General features: G+C 44.5%; 1 protein-coding gene across 3 annotated transcripts in view; it reads left to right on the forward strand.

The window, feature by feature from the left end:
- The window catches only part of tbc1d20 (TBC1 domain family, member 20), a 53,362-nt gene that overhangs the window by 19,648 nt on the left and 16,059 nt on the right, over positions 1-17,655 (forward strand). For all 3 annotated transcript variants that reach the window (XM_068048617.1, XM_068048618.1, XM_068048619.1), the window contains exons 4-7: positions 3,053-3,239; positions 6,079-6,180; positions 7,182-7,323; positions 7,663-7,841. In XM_068048617.1, the coding sequence (XP_067904718.1) occupies positions 3,053-3,239; positions 6,079-6,180; positions 7,182-7,323; positions 7,663-7,841 (610 nt within the window). The remainder of the gene's footprint in view (positions 1-3,052; positions 3,240-6,078; positions 6,181-7,181; positions 7,324-7,662; positions 7,842-17,655) is intronic.

The following is a 17,655-nucleotide window of genomic DNA, read 5'->3' on the forward strand; positions in this document are numbered from 1 at the left end:
TGTAAGGTATGATTCCGTGAGTATGACTATGTCAGGCTGTTGCTTGACTAGTCTGTGGGACAGCTCTCCCAACTTTGGTACAAGCCCGCAGATGTTAGTAAGGAGGACTTTGCAGGGTCGACAGGGCTGGGTTTGCCAATGTCGTTTCCGGTACCTAGGTCGATGCTGGGTGATCCGTCCGGTTTCATTCTGTTTTATTGACTTCGTAGCAGTTAGATACAACTGAGTGGCATGCTAGGCCATTTCAGAGGGCATTTATGAGTCAACCACGTTGCTGTGGGTCTGGAGTCACATGTAGGCCAGACCAGGCAAGGACGGCAGATTGCCTTCCCTAAAGGACATTCGCTCCTAATTCCATATTTTCGTATGTAACAAGAGGGAACAACCTGCTTGACCTTCTCCTCACCAATCTACCTGTCGCAGATGCATCTGTCCATGACGGTAATGGTAGGAGTGACAACTGCACAGTCCTTGTAGAGACAAAGTCTCGTCTACACATTGAGGATACACACCATCATGTGTGGTGTTACCACCATGCTAAATGGGATAGATTTCAAACAGATCTATCCTCAGCTAGAAGTGCCGAGTGGATGATCCATCTCTGCTTCCTCCTGAAGTTTCCTGCATCATAGATGCCAGTCTTCAGCCAATCCGATTCACTCCACGTGATATCAAAGAATGGCTGAAGGATACTGCAAAGGCTATGGGCCCTGACTATGATCCGGCAATAGTACTGAAGGCCTGTTCTCTGGAAGTCGCTGCGCCCCTAGCCAAGCTGTACCAGTGCAGTTACAACACTGGCATCTATCCGGCAATGTGGAAAATTGCCCAAGTATGTCCTGTGCAAAAAAAAGTAGGACAAATCCAACCCAGCCAATTATTGCCATATCAGTCTACTCTTGATCATCAGTATAGTGATGGAAGGGGTCGACAACAGTACTATCAAGAGGCACTTGCTCAGCAATAACCTGCTCACTGATGTCAGTTTGGCTTCTGCCAGGTCACTCAGCTCCTTTATCTCATTCCAGCCTTTGCCCAAACATGGACAAAAGAGCTGAGCTCCAAAGGAGAAGTGAGAGTGGCTGCTCTTGACATCAAGACAGCATTTGACCGAGCATGGTTTCTAGGAGCCCTAGAAAAACTGGAGTCGATGGGAATCGGAGGGGAAACTCTCTGCTGGTTGGAGTCATACCTAACACAAAGAAAGATGGCTGTGGTTGTTGGAAGTCAATCATCTCAGTCGCAGGACATCACTGCAGGAGGTCCTCAGGGTCCTAGGCCCATCTATCTTCAGCTGCTTCATCAATGACCTTCCTTCCATCATAAGATCCGAAGTGGAGATGTTCACTAACGATTGCAAAATGTTCAGCACCATTCGTGACTCCTCAGAAAATGAAGCAGCCCGTGTCCAGATGCAGCAGACCTGGATAACATCCAGACTTGGACTGATGTGTGGTGCGAATGTTATTGCCACTTAAGTGCCAGGCAATGACCATCCCAAACAAGTTAGAATCGAACCAACTCCCATTGATGTTCAATGGCATTACGATTGCTGAATCCTACACTATCCATATCCTGGGGGCTACCATTGACCAGAAACTGAACTGGACCAGCCACATAAAGACTGTGGCTGCAAGAGCAGGTCAGAGGCTGGGAATTCTGTGGCGAGTAACTCACCTCCTGTCTCCCCATGTCTGTCCATCATCTACAAGGCACAAGTCAGGAGTGTGATGGAATACTCTCCATTTGCCTGGATGGGTGCATCTCCAACAACACTCAAGAAGCTCAACACCATCCAGGCCAAAGCAGCCCACTTGATTGACACCCCATCCACTCCCTTCGACGTCCCCTCCCCCCCCCTTTCGCCACTGATGTACAGTGGCAGCTGTGTATACCATTTACAAGATGCACTGCAGCAACTCACCAAGGATCCTTCAACAGCACCTTCCAAATAGAGGCCTGCTTTAGGTCGGGAAAAATAAACCCGACCGAACTACAGCGGACCCGAGCCCGACCTGGCCCGAGTCCCTCCAATTTTGCCCCGAGCCCGACCTGAGCCGAACCCGCCGCTACGCGACCCGACCCAAGCATCGTTCACTTACCTTCCTGACACCGAGCTTGCAAGAAGCTGCAGCGCATGCACGATGACATCATAGAGATGCCAGTCGCTCTGCGCAGACTCAGTTTCATCCCAGACACCCAGCTCAGGTAAGTTTTTAAAAAAAATTTTTAATACTTACCCACAGAGCACTTACCATGTGTGTCCGACCCAGCCCTGGATGATGGGCCCGACCCGAACCCAACACATGTCGTCAGGTCCCTTCGGGTTCGGGTCAGGTAGCAGGCCTCTACTTCCAAACCTGTGACCTCTACCATCTAGTAGGACAAGGGCAGCAGATGCTTGGGAACACCACCACCTGCAAGTTCCCTCCAGGGTGCACACCATCCTGATTGGGAACTATATCGACGTTCCTTCACTGTCGCTGGGTCAAAATCCTGGAACTCCCTTCCTAACAGCATTGTGATTGTACCTACACTTCAAGGACTGCAGCAGCTGAAGAAGGCAGCTCACCACCACCTTCTCAAGGGCAATTAGGGATGGGCAATAAGTGCTGGCCTAGCCAGCGACGCCCACATCCCCCGAACAAATTTTTAAAAACTAGTATACCTTCATTGCACCCTGCCACCCCCATAGGCATGTGTATCCTTCCTTTGGTACAGAGACTTAAACTGTTCACTGTACTTCAGTTACTAGGGAGAAGGATTGAAATAGATAATGTAACTGGGTTCAAGAGGTTATTCAGTTCTACAACCATTTGTTAATTTTGTCCATTGAAGAGGAGGGCCTATGTGGATTGGCTAGCTTGCTTACAAAGGGTGAGGCAAGAAAATGAGCATTCTGAATCTTATTGAATTTTGAAGTTATTTTGCCCTATTATATAATGAGCTTCAGTGGTAGCTGCTAATGTTGCTGGTTAAGCTGACATATCTCTGCGATTTGTGCGCTCTTTGGTAAATATTTCTGTTTGTTATGGGTTGATAATGTCTACAGGAATGCCAGATGCAGAGAGAGCGGCACTGCAAGAAGAACTGATCGACAGCATCCTGGAGGTACTGAAGAAAAACCCGCAGCTTCATTATTACCAAGGTTACCATGACATAGTGGTCACCTTCCTTCTGGTTGTCGGTGAGAGAATGGCAACAGCCCTGGTGGAAAAACTTTCCACACATCATCTCAGGTATTTGGTGCACAATTTTAAGTAGTAATAAGTTAACCCTGTTTCCATATTACCCCACTCAACTGAGAAGACAGTGTTCAACTAGCAGGGAACATACTTTCCCCGAGCCTCTTCTACCAACCCCAGCCTTCCCTTTAGTACATTTCTTTTCCCTTTTCTTTCCTGCTTTCTCAATTTTCTCTTCATCTGATCTTAAGATGCTGACTCATGCATGTGAGGGATTTTGTGATGCCAGTAGCTCTTCAGTACCTTGACAAGTAGCCAGTGTTCATGGGAGTTGTAGCTTGCTCCACCCTCACCCCAAGAAAGTCAGCCTCCTTGCTTTTAATTCTGTTATCTTGCATTTATCTTGAAAGGACAAGAAAGGCTTCCATAGTCTTGATCAATATCTAATTTACTAATTCATCCTCCATTAGGGCAGCTCCAACTATATCAGGGGCTATGGAAATTGGACAATTTGAGCCATTCTATACTTGCTTTAGCAATTCGCATGTAACTTACTTTGCATATATTATGCAATTGTGAATTTGCCTTCCCCTCCTCCCTTTTTGAATTTGAAACTCAAGCTGTCTAAATGGAAATTTGATTCTTTATTAGCTTAATCTGGGTTTAAGCTTGACCCTCTGAATATCAAGTCTTCTACTAGATCTGTATAGATTTGAACTACGTTCCTGAATGGAAATGGAACACAAAGTTTGGAATGTGAATTTGCCCATCATTTGGATTTTAGATCTCGTGCTTCTATCGTAAACCTACACCCCCACCCTCATTACTAACTATTGAACCTCTACTTAAAATTTCTGTTCCCTACTGCTAATGCTGTTGGTGCTGTCTCTGTAATATTCTTTCGCAAGAGTCCTTCAGCCAGGAGGATGGCATGTCTCCAAATAGTTCTTAGTCCAGAAGTGCACTCAAGGACTTCCTGTACCCCATGTACAAGATCCACAACCAACTTGTGAGATGGACGTATGGCAATAATGGGAAATGATTGAAGGGTTGAGGGGAGAGGTGGGGGATCTCCATGTACTGCTTTGTCACTGAGTACCATGGAGAGTAATCGGCCTCATGCAATGCCTTTCACATGATGACACTTGATGGTTAAACATCAAACTTGGAACATGAAGGTGGCTGCCACATAGCTAGTCTCCTTGTGTAGGTTCTTTCATTTTGCTGAATGCAGGTGTCCCATCATTCAGCTGGGAAAACCTTTCGACTTGGTTAAACAGCTCTTGAAAAATGTTGCCTGGAGGTTGGGTATGAGAACACGTGCTGATGTAACTAAGACTCAGTGCCAACCATGATTGCGTTGTGGAGAGAGAAGCACATGTTGCTGAAGCTCCATACCTCAATTGGTGATACTGTTTGGCTGGGTATAGAGTGTATCCATGCTTTAGTTAGGATAGCGATGATGCCCTCACGTATTTTATGGTGAATTGTGCTGCTCACCATACTGTTCATGAGCTCCTGCTATCTCTTGTCTGTGCTGCTTCAGTTATCTGATGACAATTTAGGGATTGCCCTTCTTGAAGAGGAGGTAGGGTGAGAGGGTGGTAAACTGTTTCAAAGTTTGAAATCATAGAAAAGTTAGAAGGAGGCCATTTGGCCCATTGTGTCTCTGCTGGTTGACAAAGAGCTACCCAGCCTAATTCCACCTTCCTGCACTAGGTCCTGCAGGTCATGGCTCTTCAAGTAGATACCCCAGTACTTTTAAAATCTAGTGAGAGTTTCTGCCTCTACCTCTATTTCAAGCAGAGTTCCAGGTTCTTACCACCTTCTGGATGAAAAAAAGGTTTCGTTATCTCCCCTTTGTGAAACCATATTATCCCTCTAGCGGACCGTAGTTTACCTAGGCCAGGCATGTCTGCGCTGTTCCCAGCACTGTTGATAATTGACCAGCCAGCTTGGCCCACTGATGTAACAGCAAGTTTAAAAAAAAAACTTAATTACATGCAAATTATTTTTCAAATCTGCATCACAGTCTAATAATTTTCACCATATGTCATCCAATTTCAGGATTCAGCTAACTGTTATAAACATGTTTTTCAAGTTTTTTTTTTAATGGTGTAATCTGAACCCTCAGAGTACATTCAATGGCTATCCATTGCAGTTTGATATATAGAAATTGGCTGGTAATTTAGAGTTTCTACATTCTGGTCCTGCACATATGGTATAGTTATAAATCTTAATGGGAATAAAGGAAATAGTCCTATTTTATAGTCACCAAAATGTAAATACAAACATACATTTGCAGGCAGATAATTAGAGTACAAGTAAGCATAGTTCCAGTGTACTCTGTATTTATGTAACACAAGCAGAGTATGTTACACAGTGAAGTAAAGATATCCTGAAGTACAGTAGTGTTTCAGCTCAGATTGCAGATCTGTCAAATTTACTAGCCACTAAAGAAAATTTTCTGAAAACTAAATGAAACTGGTCATACCAGCTTGAACTATATCCATACCGAATAAATAAATTGTCGAGAGAAGTGTGTTTCAAGGACATTGTTTCTCTTGGGATGGGTTGGAGAGTATTCATGAGTTTATTTTTGTCACTACTGATGTGTTTATAGCCATTCAAAGCTCTCCAGTTTATTTGCTACCGTATGTATAAATAACCTAAATCCATTGATTTTTGGATTGCACAGCCAATCTTCATTCATGTCTTCCTTGAAATCTTGTATCGTAATTTTGTATTCAAGCCAATAGTTCAACTGAACACTTTTAAAAAAAAAAAAAAATGCTATCTTAGACTAACAATCAGATCGATTAAAATGTTCTGGCTATTTCTTTGGTTACCCATGTGTGAGTTAAATATTGCTTTTATTTATAACTACTTGTAGGGATTTTATGGACCCAACCATGGACAATACAAAACACATTTTAAATTACCTTATGCCAATAATAGAGAGAGTTAACCCAGAAGTACATGACTTCATGCAAAGGTGAGAGTGCAAATTTGTTTTGATTCTTCACACTTGTTTCAAGTTTTCAAACTTTTCTGTGTAGAGGAACCCTTGCAAATATCAGCAAGCTCCCTAGGACTCCTGGACTTTGTTTCCGACATGTTGATGTTAGCAAGTAAACAACTGCAGAAATCTGAAGTTTTAGTTTGGCAATCCCTTCCTTTTTTGGCCCTTATTTGAAGACCCAGTTTTGAGTATGGGAGATGGTCATCACTGAATTCCTAAACCAGGAATATGTGACCAAGGCCATTCAATTGAACAAAGTTTCCTAATGGTCCTCTCACCCACTTGTGATAAACCTGTTGTTCAAGACATTAAGCTTTTGGTTGTTAGAGGATTTGAATTGGGAATCTACTGGTTGGAAAACATCTTGCCAGTAGATCTAATATCCAACATCCAGCTTACTGGGCTACCCAACTCCAACTAACGGAACATTGTTAAATAATAAAAAAGCAATGTTTAATGAACGAATGACTTGGTCTTCTAGATGATGCTAGAAAACCCCTTCTGTAATATAGATGCTTTTTACTGTTGTGCCTTGGTATCTTCTGACAATGCTATATCTTCTCTTATAAACACACACACACACACACACACACACACACACACACACACACACACAATCACACACACACATATGTATTATATGTAAAATATATATAAAGCATCTCTCTAATCAGCTACTCTTAACTACAAGGAATCCTCCATAACAAAAATATGAAATGTTTAGACTAATGTGTGTTGGGACTTCTAAGATAGTCTTCCATATGTCACAAGTTTCATATGAAATGATTTTACTTTATAATGACTTGGGTAGGGAGACATGGCAGCCAATTCTGTCCACAGCAAGATGCCACCATAACCAATGAGATGCAACATGATTGAATTGGCCAGTTAGTCGTTAACAGTTATAAATTGGCGATGAGTATTCCTAAATATTGTTTACTTGCATTAAAGTATTTTTTCTCTTATATTGGTAGAGCTGATGTTGGTACTATCTTCGCTTTGAGCTGGCTCATAACTTGGTTTGGCCACGTGCTTTCAGATTTCCGGCATGTGGTTCGGTTATATGACTTCTTCCTGGCATGTCATCCACTAATGCCCATCTATTTTGCTGCAGTGGTAGGTGAATTTTTTATATTTTGTGTGTATGTATCTTTTCAAATGTTCATCCTAGCCCACATTTCTGCCTTCCATACCATTCACCCAGTGGCCCAGAAAGCATCATGTTTTTCACCATTAATTTGATAAATCATTACTTAAAGGGCTAGCTGTCATACTTGCAATTAAAAATCAGGAATGCTAAAATATTGACACTTCATATATAATGAAAAGATGTCATCTTTTTCTTAAGTAGATGATTTCTAATCTGTTTTTTTTGTCAGATACTCATATATTAAGAGTGAGCTGCATGTCAAAATGCTACCATCTTCATTAGGGGTTGTTTCCTTATTTTTGTAGATTGTGTTGCACCGGGGTGACGAGGTTCTGGAGAGTGAATGTGACATGGCCGCTGTCCACCATCTGCTTTCTCAGATCCCACAGGATCTGCCATACGAGACCCTGATCAGCCGTGCTGGTGACCTCTTTGTCCAATTTCCTCCGTCCGAACTTTCCAGGGAGGTTGCCCAGAAAGAGAGGTAAGTGCCAATAAAACTTGGAGTTCACGCTTCTAACTGGCTCCAAAGGGGCGCTAAACCCTAGGGTGGTTGTAATTGCTTTAATTTCCACTTTCTTTTCTGCACTGTACTAAGGTTCCATGTATAAGTCTCTGTTGAAGGTGTATTTTTAATGAACTGCAAACCTACCACTTCTATATTAATCTCTGTGATGTTTTGCTGCTCTGCATAAAAGATGCTGGTGTGACTTTGTTGTTCCATTTGTGGGTTATGTGGTATTTCTTATGGCACTGTAAGGTTTTGTACAGTGTTATTTCTATGATGGTATTCCTAAGCTTTGTTTACCTAGCTGAATAAAGTGGTAATGGAAACCTGGATGGCTGAGAGAACTTATGCAATTGAGGGCTCTTTGTGATTCATCATCTTTACCAAAGGAGATGTGTGGCCCAGTCAAACCAATTGTTGAAAATTGTAAGCTACTGTTGATGCTTTTTATAGGAATGGGGAGAACATTTTGGAGTGGGTAATTCATGGGTCCTTATACTTCATTAAATCAGCATTCATGTCTTAATGTATTTTTAAAAGCGAAAAAATCAAAAATGATGGCTTAAGTGCAAAGAAAAGTCAGGTGAGTAAGCTAATTGAGGAATTATTTCACCAGAAGTCATGCTGCAGCTATAAAAAGCCCTGGTTCGACCACACCTGGAGTACTGTGAGGAGTTCTGGGTATCACACCTTAGGAAGGATATATTGGCCTTGGAGGGAGTGCGGTGTAGATTTATCAGAAGGTCTCTGTCACTGAGCCTGGCTCAGTGGCTCAGAAGGGAAGGGGGGAGAATAGGAGAGCGATAGTGATAGGAGATTCAATGGTTAGAGGAACAGACAGGAGATTCTGTGGTCGCGAACGAGACTCCCGGATGGTATGTTGCCTCCCGGGTGCCAGGGTCAGGGATGTCTCGGATCGAGTCTACAGGATTCTGAAGGGGGAGGGAGAGCAGCCAGAAGTCGTGGTACACATCGGTACCGATGACATAGCTAGGAAAAGGGATGAGGACCTGAAAAGCGAATATAGGGAGTTAGGTTGGAAGCTAAAAGGCAGGACGAGCAGAGTAGTAATCTCAGGATTGATACTGGTGCCACGTGCTAATGAGGCTAGAAACCGAGAGCGAGTGCAGCTGAACACGTGGCTACAGAGCTGGTGTAGGAGGGAGGGCTTCAGATATGTGGATCATTGGGATACCTTCTGGGGAAGGTGGGACCTGTAGAAGAAGGACGGGTTACATCTGAACTGGAGGGGCACCAATATCCTGGGCGGGAGGTTTGCTAGAGCTCTTCGGGAGGGTTTAAACTAGTTTGGCAGGGGGATGGGAGCTACGGATCAGTGCATGGGGTAGCTGTTGAACAGTCAGATACAGAGTGCAGAGATTCTGTGAGGAAGGTTAGACAGTTGACAGGGCAAAGTTGCAGCCAGTATGATGGGTTGAAGTGTGTCTATTTTAACGCAAGAAGTGTCAGGAATAAGGGTGATGAACTTAGAGCATGGATCAGTACTTGGGGCTACGATGTTGTGGCCATTACGGAGACTTGGATATCACAGGGACAGGAATGGATGTTGGATGTTCCGGGGTTTAGATGTTTCAAAAGGAATAGGGAGGGAGGTGAAAGAGGTGGGGGAGTGGCATTGCTAATCAGGGATAGTATCACAGCTGCAGAAAGGGAGGTCGTCGAGGAGGGTTTGTCTACTGAGTCCGTATGGGTGGAAGTCAGAAACAGGAAAGGAGCAGTCACTTTCTTGGGAGTTTTCTAGAGACCCCCCAATAGCAACAGAGACACGGAGGGACAGATTGGGAGGCAGATTTTGGAAAGGTGCAGAAGTAACAGGGTTGTTGTCATGGGTGACTTCAACTTCCCTAATATTGATTGGAACCTCCTTAGTGCAAATAGTTTGGATGGAGCACATTTTGGCAGGTGTGTCCAGGAAGGTTTCCTGACTCAATATGTAGATAGGCCGACTAGAGGGGAGGCTATGTTGGATTTGGTGCTTGGCAACGAACCAGGCCAGGTGGCAGATCTCTCGGTGGGAGAGCATTTCGGTGATAGTGATCACAACTCCCTGACCTTTACTATAGTCATGGAGAGGGATAGGAGCAGACGGGATGGGAAAATATTTAATTGGGGGAGGGGGAATTACAATGCAGGAACTGGGGAGCTTAAATTGGGAACAGATGTTCTCAGGGAAATGCACGACAGAAATGTGGAGGTTGTTTAGGGAGCACTGGCTGCGACGGCTGGATAGGTTTGTCCCGATGATTCTCTAGCCAGCGGAAAAGCCCCTGGGAAGGACAGCATTACCCCTGAAATAGTCAAGAGTGCCAAGCCTGCTATACTCTCAGCACTACATGAACTGCTATGCCTGTGCTGGGACGAGGGAGCAGTACCTCAGGACATGCGCGATGCCAATATCATCACCCTCTATGGCGGCACAGTGGCGCAGTGGTTAGCACCGCAGTCTCACAGCTCCAGCAACCCAGGTTCAATTCTGGGTACTGCCTGTGTGGAGTTTGCAAGTTCTCCCTCTGTCTGCGTGGGTTTCCTCCGGGTGCTCCGGTTTGCTCCCACATGCCAAAGACTTGCAGGTTGATAGGTAAATTGGCCATTATAAATTGCCCCTAGTATAGGTAGGTGGTAGGGAAATATCGGGACAGGTGGGAATGTGGTAGGAATATGGAATTAGTGTAGGGTTAGTATAAATGGGTGGTTGATGGTTGGCACAGACTCGGTGGGCCGAAGGGCCTGTTTCAGTGCTGTATCTCTAAAACTAAAACTAAAAACATAAAAACAAAGGTGACCGCGGTGACTGCAACAACTACCGTGGAATCTCCCTGCTCAGCATAGTGGGGAAAGTCTTTGCTCGAGTTGCTCTAAACAGGCTCCAGAAGCTGGCCGAGCGCGTCTACCCTGAGGCACAGTGTGGCTTTCGTGCAGAGAGATCGACCGTTGACATGCTGTTCTCCCTTCGTCAGATACAGGAGAAATGCCGCGAACAACAGATGCCCCTCTACATTGCTTTCATTGATCTCACCAAAGCCTTTGACCTCGTCAGCAGACGTGGTCTCTTCAGACTACAAGAAAAGATTGGATGTCCACCAAAGCTACTAAGTATCATCACCTCATTCCATGACAATATGAAAGGCACAATTCAACATGGCGGCTCCTCATCAGACCCCTTTCCTATCCTGAGTGGCGTGAAACAGGGCTGTGTTCTCCCTGCTGCTTTCACATGCGTTCAAGTCTTCTGAAGAAGGAATTTTCCTCCACACAAGATCAGGGGGCAGGTTGTTCAACCTTGCCCGTCTAAGGGCGAAGTCCAAAGTACAGAAAGTCCTCATCGGGGAACTCCTGTTTGCTGACGATGCTGCTTTAACATCTCACACTGAAGAGTGCCTGCAGAGTCTCATCGACAGGTTTGCGGCTGCCTGCAATGAATTTGGCCGAACCATCAGCCTCAAGAAAACGAACATCATGGGGCAGGACGTAAGAAATGCTCCATCCATCAATATTGGCGACCACGCTCTGGAAGTGGTTCAAGAGTTCACCTACCTAGGCTCAACTATCGCCAGTAACCTGTCCCTAGATGCAGAAATCTAGAAAGTGCATGGGAAAGGCTTCCACTGCTATGTCCAGACTGGCCAAGAGAGTGTGGGAAAAGGGCACACTGACACGGAACACAAAAGTCCGAGTGTATCAAGCCTGTGTCCTTAGTACCTTGCTCTATGGCAGTGACGCCTGGACAATGTATGTCAGCCAAGAGCGACGTCTCAATTCATTCCATCTTCGCTGCCTCCGGAGAATACTTGGCATCAGGTGGCAGGACCGTATCTCCAACACCGGTCCTCGAGGCGGCCAACATCCCCAGCTTATACACACTACTGAGTCAGCGGCGCTTGAGATGGCTTGGCCATGTGAGCCGCATGGAAGCTGGCAGGATCCCCAAAGACACATTGTACAGCGAGCTCGCCACTGGTATCAGACCCACCGGCCGTTCATGTCTCCGCTTTAAAGACGTCGGCAAACGCGACATGAAGTTCTGTGACATTGAGCACAAGACGTGGGAGTCAGTTGCCGGCGTTCGCCAGAGTTGGCGGGCAGCCATAAAGGCGGGGCTAAAGTGTGGTGAGTCGAAGAGACTTGGCAGTTGGCAGGAAAAAAGACAAAAGCGCAAGGGGAGAGCCAACTGTGTAACAGCCCCGACAAACAAATTTTTCTGCAGCACCTGTGGAAGAGCCTGTCACTCTAGAATTGGCCTTTATAGCCACTCCAGGCGCTGCTCCACACACCACTGACCACCTCCAGACGCTTACCCATTGTCTCTCGAGATAAGGAGGCCAAAGAAGAGAGGCAGGAACTGGGGAGCTTAAATTGGGAACAGATGTTCTCAGGGAAATGCACGACAGAAATGTGGAGGTTGTTTAGGGAGCACTTGCTGCGACTGCTGGATAGGTTTGTCCCGATGAGGCAAGGAAGGGATGGTAGGGTGAAGGAACCTTGGATGACAAGAGATGTGGAACAGCTAGTCAAGAGGAAGAAGGAAGCTTCCTTAAGGTTGCGGAAGCAAGGATCAGACAGGGCTCTAGAGGGTTACAAGGTAGCCAGGAAGGAACTGAAGAATGGACCTAGGAGAGCTAGAAGGGGACATGAATAAGCCTTGGCGGGTAGGATTAAGGAAAATCCCAAGGCGTTCTACACTTATGTGAGGAACAAGAAGATGGCCAGAGTGAGGGTAGTGCCGATCAGGGATAGTGGAGGGAACTTGTGCCTGGAGTCAGAGGAGGTAGTGGGGGGGGTCTTTAATGAATACTTTGCTTCAGTATTCACTAGTGAGAGGGACCTGGTCGTTTGTGAGGACAGCGTGAAACAGGCTGATATGCTCGAACAGGTTGATGTTAAGAAGGAGGATGTGCTGGAAATTTTGAAAGACATGAGGATAGATAAGTCTCCGGGGCCAGACGGGATATACCAAAAGTTATTACGGGAAGCGAGGGAAGAGATTGCTGTACCTTTGGCGATGATCTTTGCGTCCTCACTGTCCACTGGAGTAGTACCAGATGATTGGAGGGTGGCAAATGTTATTCCCTTGTTCAAGAAAGAGAATAGGGATAACCCTGGAAATTACAGACCAGTCAGTCTTACGTCGGTCTGGGCAAATTATTGGAGAGGATTCTGAGAGACAGGATTTATGATTATTTGGAAAAGCATAGTTTGATCAGAGATAGTCAGCATGGCTTTGTGAGGGGCAGGTCATGCCTCACAAGCCTTATTGAATTCTTTGAGGATGTCACAAAACACATTGATGAAGGAAGAGCAATGGATGTGGTATATATGGATTTTAGCAAGGCGTTTGATAAGGTTCCCCATGGTAGGCTCATTCAGAAAGTAAGGAGGCATGGGATACAGGGAAATTTGGCTGTCTGGATACAGAATTGGCTGGCCCATAGAAGTCAGAGGGTGGTAGTAGATGGAAAGTATTCAGCCTGGAGCTCGGTGACCACTGGTGTTCCGCAGGGATCTGTTCTGGGACCTCTGCTCTTTGTGATTTTTATAAATTACTTGGATGAGGAAGTAAGTTTGCTGATGACACAAATGTTGCTGGAGTTGTGGATAGTGTGGATGGCTGTTGTAGGTTGCAACGGGACATTGACAGGATGCAGAGCTGGGCTAAGAAGTGGCAGATGCAGTTCAACCTGGAAAAGTGTGAAGTGATTCATTTTGGAAGGTCGAATTTGAATGCAGAATACAGGCTTAAAGACATGATTCTTGGTAGTGTAGAGGAACAGAGGGATCTTGGGATCCACATCCATAGATCCCTCAAAGTTGCCACCCAAGTTGATAGGGTTGTTAAGAAGGCGTATGGGGTGTTGGCTTTCATTAACAGGGGGATTGCGTTTAAGAGCTGCGAGGTTATGCTGCAGCTCTATAAAGCCCTGGTTAGACCACACTTGGAATATTGTGTTCAGTTCTGGTCGCCTCATTATAGGAAGGATGTGGAAGCTTTAGAGAGGGTGCAGAGGTGATTTACCAGGATGCTGCCTGGACTGGAGGGCATGTCTTATGAAGAAAGGTTGAGGGAGCTAGGGCTTTTCTCATTGGAGCGAAGAAGGATGAGAGGTGACTTGATAGAGGTGTACAAGTTGATGAGAGGCATAGATAGAGTAGATAGCCAGAGACTTTTTCCCAGGGCGGAAAGGGCTATCACCAGGGGGCATAATTTTAAGGTGATTGGAGGAAGGTTTCGGGGAGATGTCAGAGGTAGGTTCTTTACACAGAGAGTAGTGGGTGCGTGGAATGCACTGCCAGCGGTGGTAGTAGAAGCAGATTCATTAGGGGCATTTATGCGACTCTTGGATAGGTACATGGATGATAGTAGAATGAAGGGCATGTAGGTAGTTTGATCTTAGAGTAGGTTAAAGGGTCGGCACAACATCGTGGGCCGAAGGGCCTGTACTGTGCTGTACTGTTCTATGTTCTATACCTGGACTCTAGGGGTTAAGCTAAGAAGAGAGATTACATAAACTCAGCTTGTATTCCCTGGAGTTTAGAAAGTTAAGGGTTGATTTGATCGAAGTATTCAAGATATTAAGTGGAACGGATAGGGTAGATTGGAGAAATTATTCCTACTAGTTTGGGAGTCTAGGAATAGGGGGCCTATTCTAAAAATTAGAGCCAGGCCTCTCAGGAGTAAAATTCGGAAACTCTTCTTCACGCAAAGGGTAGTAGAAATTTGGAACTCTCCTCCGCAACTGCCAATTGGTGCCAGATGAATTGTTAATTTTAAAAGTGAGATTGGTAGATTTTTGTTAGCTGAAAGTATTTAGGGATGGGGCAAAGTTGGGTATATGGAGTTAGGTCGCAGACCAGCCATGATCTCAATGAATGGCTTAACAGGCTCGAGGGCTAAATGGCCTACACCTGTTTTTATGGCACCAGGGTTAGTTTCTGTGTCACCCACCCCCTCCACCACCCCCCCCCCAAAAAAAAACCCCTTCATTTATGAGGTATTGCATGTGAATGTGTTTTATTTATCAGCTTATATCAAAATCAGGGCATTTTGAGTAGATTCTCAACACTATATAAAGGATTCTTCATGATCATCTGTAGCATTGTAAACTTTTTTTATGTGTGACTCTGACTTAAAATTTGAGGATGTATCTTCATGGTCTTGCTGTGGTGTTGCTTATGTATAGAGATATTTTAATTTTTCATTTGTCTTCTGGATTTCTTTCTCACTTGTACACAGTTCCATGGGAAATTTATCATCCAGTAAGGGTCACTGAAGTAATATTTTGACCATTTTATTTCCTTTCATTCCCCCTTCAAAGGATGACCAGGCCAATCTGGCTGAGGTTTGATAATACAGCTCAATGCCTACACCTTATGCAGTTACCCATTGAGTTGTGTGAGGGTGGGGGAAGCACACGTATAATTGATTTAATGATCAGGGGGCAAATGCTTAATGAGTGCTGCGCAAACAGCACACTTGTTCTACTGTTTGTAAATTTCATTTAGTATTTTAAAACATGACAATAAAGAAACAGTCTAAAATGGTGAAATTCTATAGTTGGAATAGAAAAATATTCATAAATGAAAATGACAAACAGACTGGTCTAAATTGAACAATCTTCTAATTTGTCTAGTGCAGGATAGCCAGCTCCATCTGGTCAAATAATAATAATAGAATGTTATTGTTTATTGCGAGGGGAATTGAATACAAAAGTAGGGAGGTTATGCTTATACAGGGCATTGGTGAGACCGTATCTGGAGTACTTTGTACAGTACTGGCCTCCTTTATTTAAGGAGGATGTAAATGCGTTGGAGGCAGTACAGAGAAGGTTTACTCGACTAATACCTGGAATGGGCAGGCTGTCTTACGAGGAAAGATTGGACAGGCTAGGCTTGTATCTGCTGGAATTTAGAAGAGTAAGAGGCAACTTGATTGAAACATATATGATCCTGAGGGGTCTTGACAGGGTGGATATGGAAAGGATGTTCCCCTTGTGGGAGAATCTGGAACTAGGGGTCACTGTTTAAAAATGAGGGGTTTAAGACAGAGATGAGGAGAAGTTTTTTTCTCTCAGGAGGGTAGTGAGTCTTTGGAATTCTCTTCTGCAAAAAGCGGTGGAAGCAGAGTCTGAATATTTTTAAGGCAGAGGTAGATAGATTCTTGATGAGCAAGGGGGTGATAGGTTATCGGAGGTAGGTGGAGATGTGGAGTAATCAGTTCAGCCATGAACTTATTGAATGGTGGAGCAGGCTCGAAGGGCCAAGTGGCCTACTTCTGCTCCTAATTCGTATGTAGCAAACTTGAAGGAGGGGAACCTGGACACTGAGCTGGCATCTGAACACTGCATGGTCTAAACCGAGAAATCAGAGATTCCTTTTCTCTTTGTTGATCTGCAATAGGTTTCAACAAAGTTGAATGATTGTCCATTGTAATAGTTTTACAATATTTCATTTTACTGAGTTTACATTATTCAAGTTGCCTCCTACACTAGCTAAATGGTAAAATACAGAGAACAATTTTGGTAGTGGATGTGCTGCATGCACTGATGTAGACAACTGTAGCATTCATCAGAACAAACATCAGTGCTAATTTTAAATTTGAAGAAGGACACTTAATCCTAGTCAATCCACACTATAGTGCCTTCTGACAAATACACAATTAGTTGCATTTAGTTTTCAGACAAGTGCCACAATTTTATTTTTAAAAATCTTGAGTCTAATATTCTAAGTACTGTACCTTTATAAAAGGAGACATGTTTTAAGAAACTACTTGAATCTGTAATTAGAGAAAAAGTGGCCACTGCATTGGGTGTCACAAGCGACAGAGGCACTGGGTGTCACAAATCAGGAGGGGACAGGCAGAACTGAAAAGCACCAGTCTATATGTAGGTTAAAATACCCCACTATAGTACCTTCTGACAAACTGCCATTATTTCTTCCGTTATACCCCGTCCTACACTGTGGTTAATGTTAGGTGGCCTGTACGCCACTCCCACAAGTGATTTCTTGCCTTTATGATTTCTCATCTCTACCCAAACTGCTTCTACATCCTGGTCTCCTGAACTTGGGTCATCCCTCTCTATTGCGCTAATACAATCATTAATTAACAGAGCTACCCCTCCACCTTCTCCACCTTTTCCTAGCTTCCTGTCCTTCCTAAATGCCATGTACCCTTCAATATTCAGGTTCCAATCTATGCTGTCCTGCAGCCTTGTCTGTATTGGCTATCAGATCGTTCTTATTTATTTCTATTTGTGCTCTCAGTTCATCTGTTTTGTTTCGAATGCTATGTGCATTCAGATACAGAGCCTTTAGTTTTGTCCTTATTATTTTTGTAACCTCTAGCCATATTTGTTGATTTACTCTTGGACTTGTACTCTCTGTCCCTTCCTGTCAGTCTGTTTATCATTTCCCATATTAATACCTTTCTCTCTTGCCTTGTCTCTACTCCTTGATTTACCATATCTTCCCAAATTTGATCCCTTACCCCCACTATTCAGTTTAGAACCCTCTCTACTCCACTAGTTGGAACACTGGCCCCAGCACGGTTCAGGTGTGGACCGTCCCAACGGTACAGCCACCACTTTCCCCAGTACTGGTGCCAGTGCCCCACGAACTGGAACCCACTTCTACCACACCAGTCTTTGAGCCAGGCATTAATTTCTCTAATCTTATTTGCCCTATGCTAATTTGCACGTGGCTCAGGTAATCCAGAGATTATTACCTTTTGAGGTTCTGCTTCTTAATTTGGTGCCTAGTTCCTCATAGTGACTGTGCA

Source organism: Heterodontus francisci, chromosome 16 (assembly GCF_036365525.1).
Source record: "Heterodontus francisci isolate sHetFra1 chromosome 16, sHetFra1.hap1, whole genome shotgun sequence".
NCBI classification, from domain to species: domain Eukaryota; kingdom Metazoa; phylum Chordata; class Chondrichthyes; order Heterodontiformes; family Heterodontidae; genus Heterodontus; species Heterodontus francisci.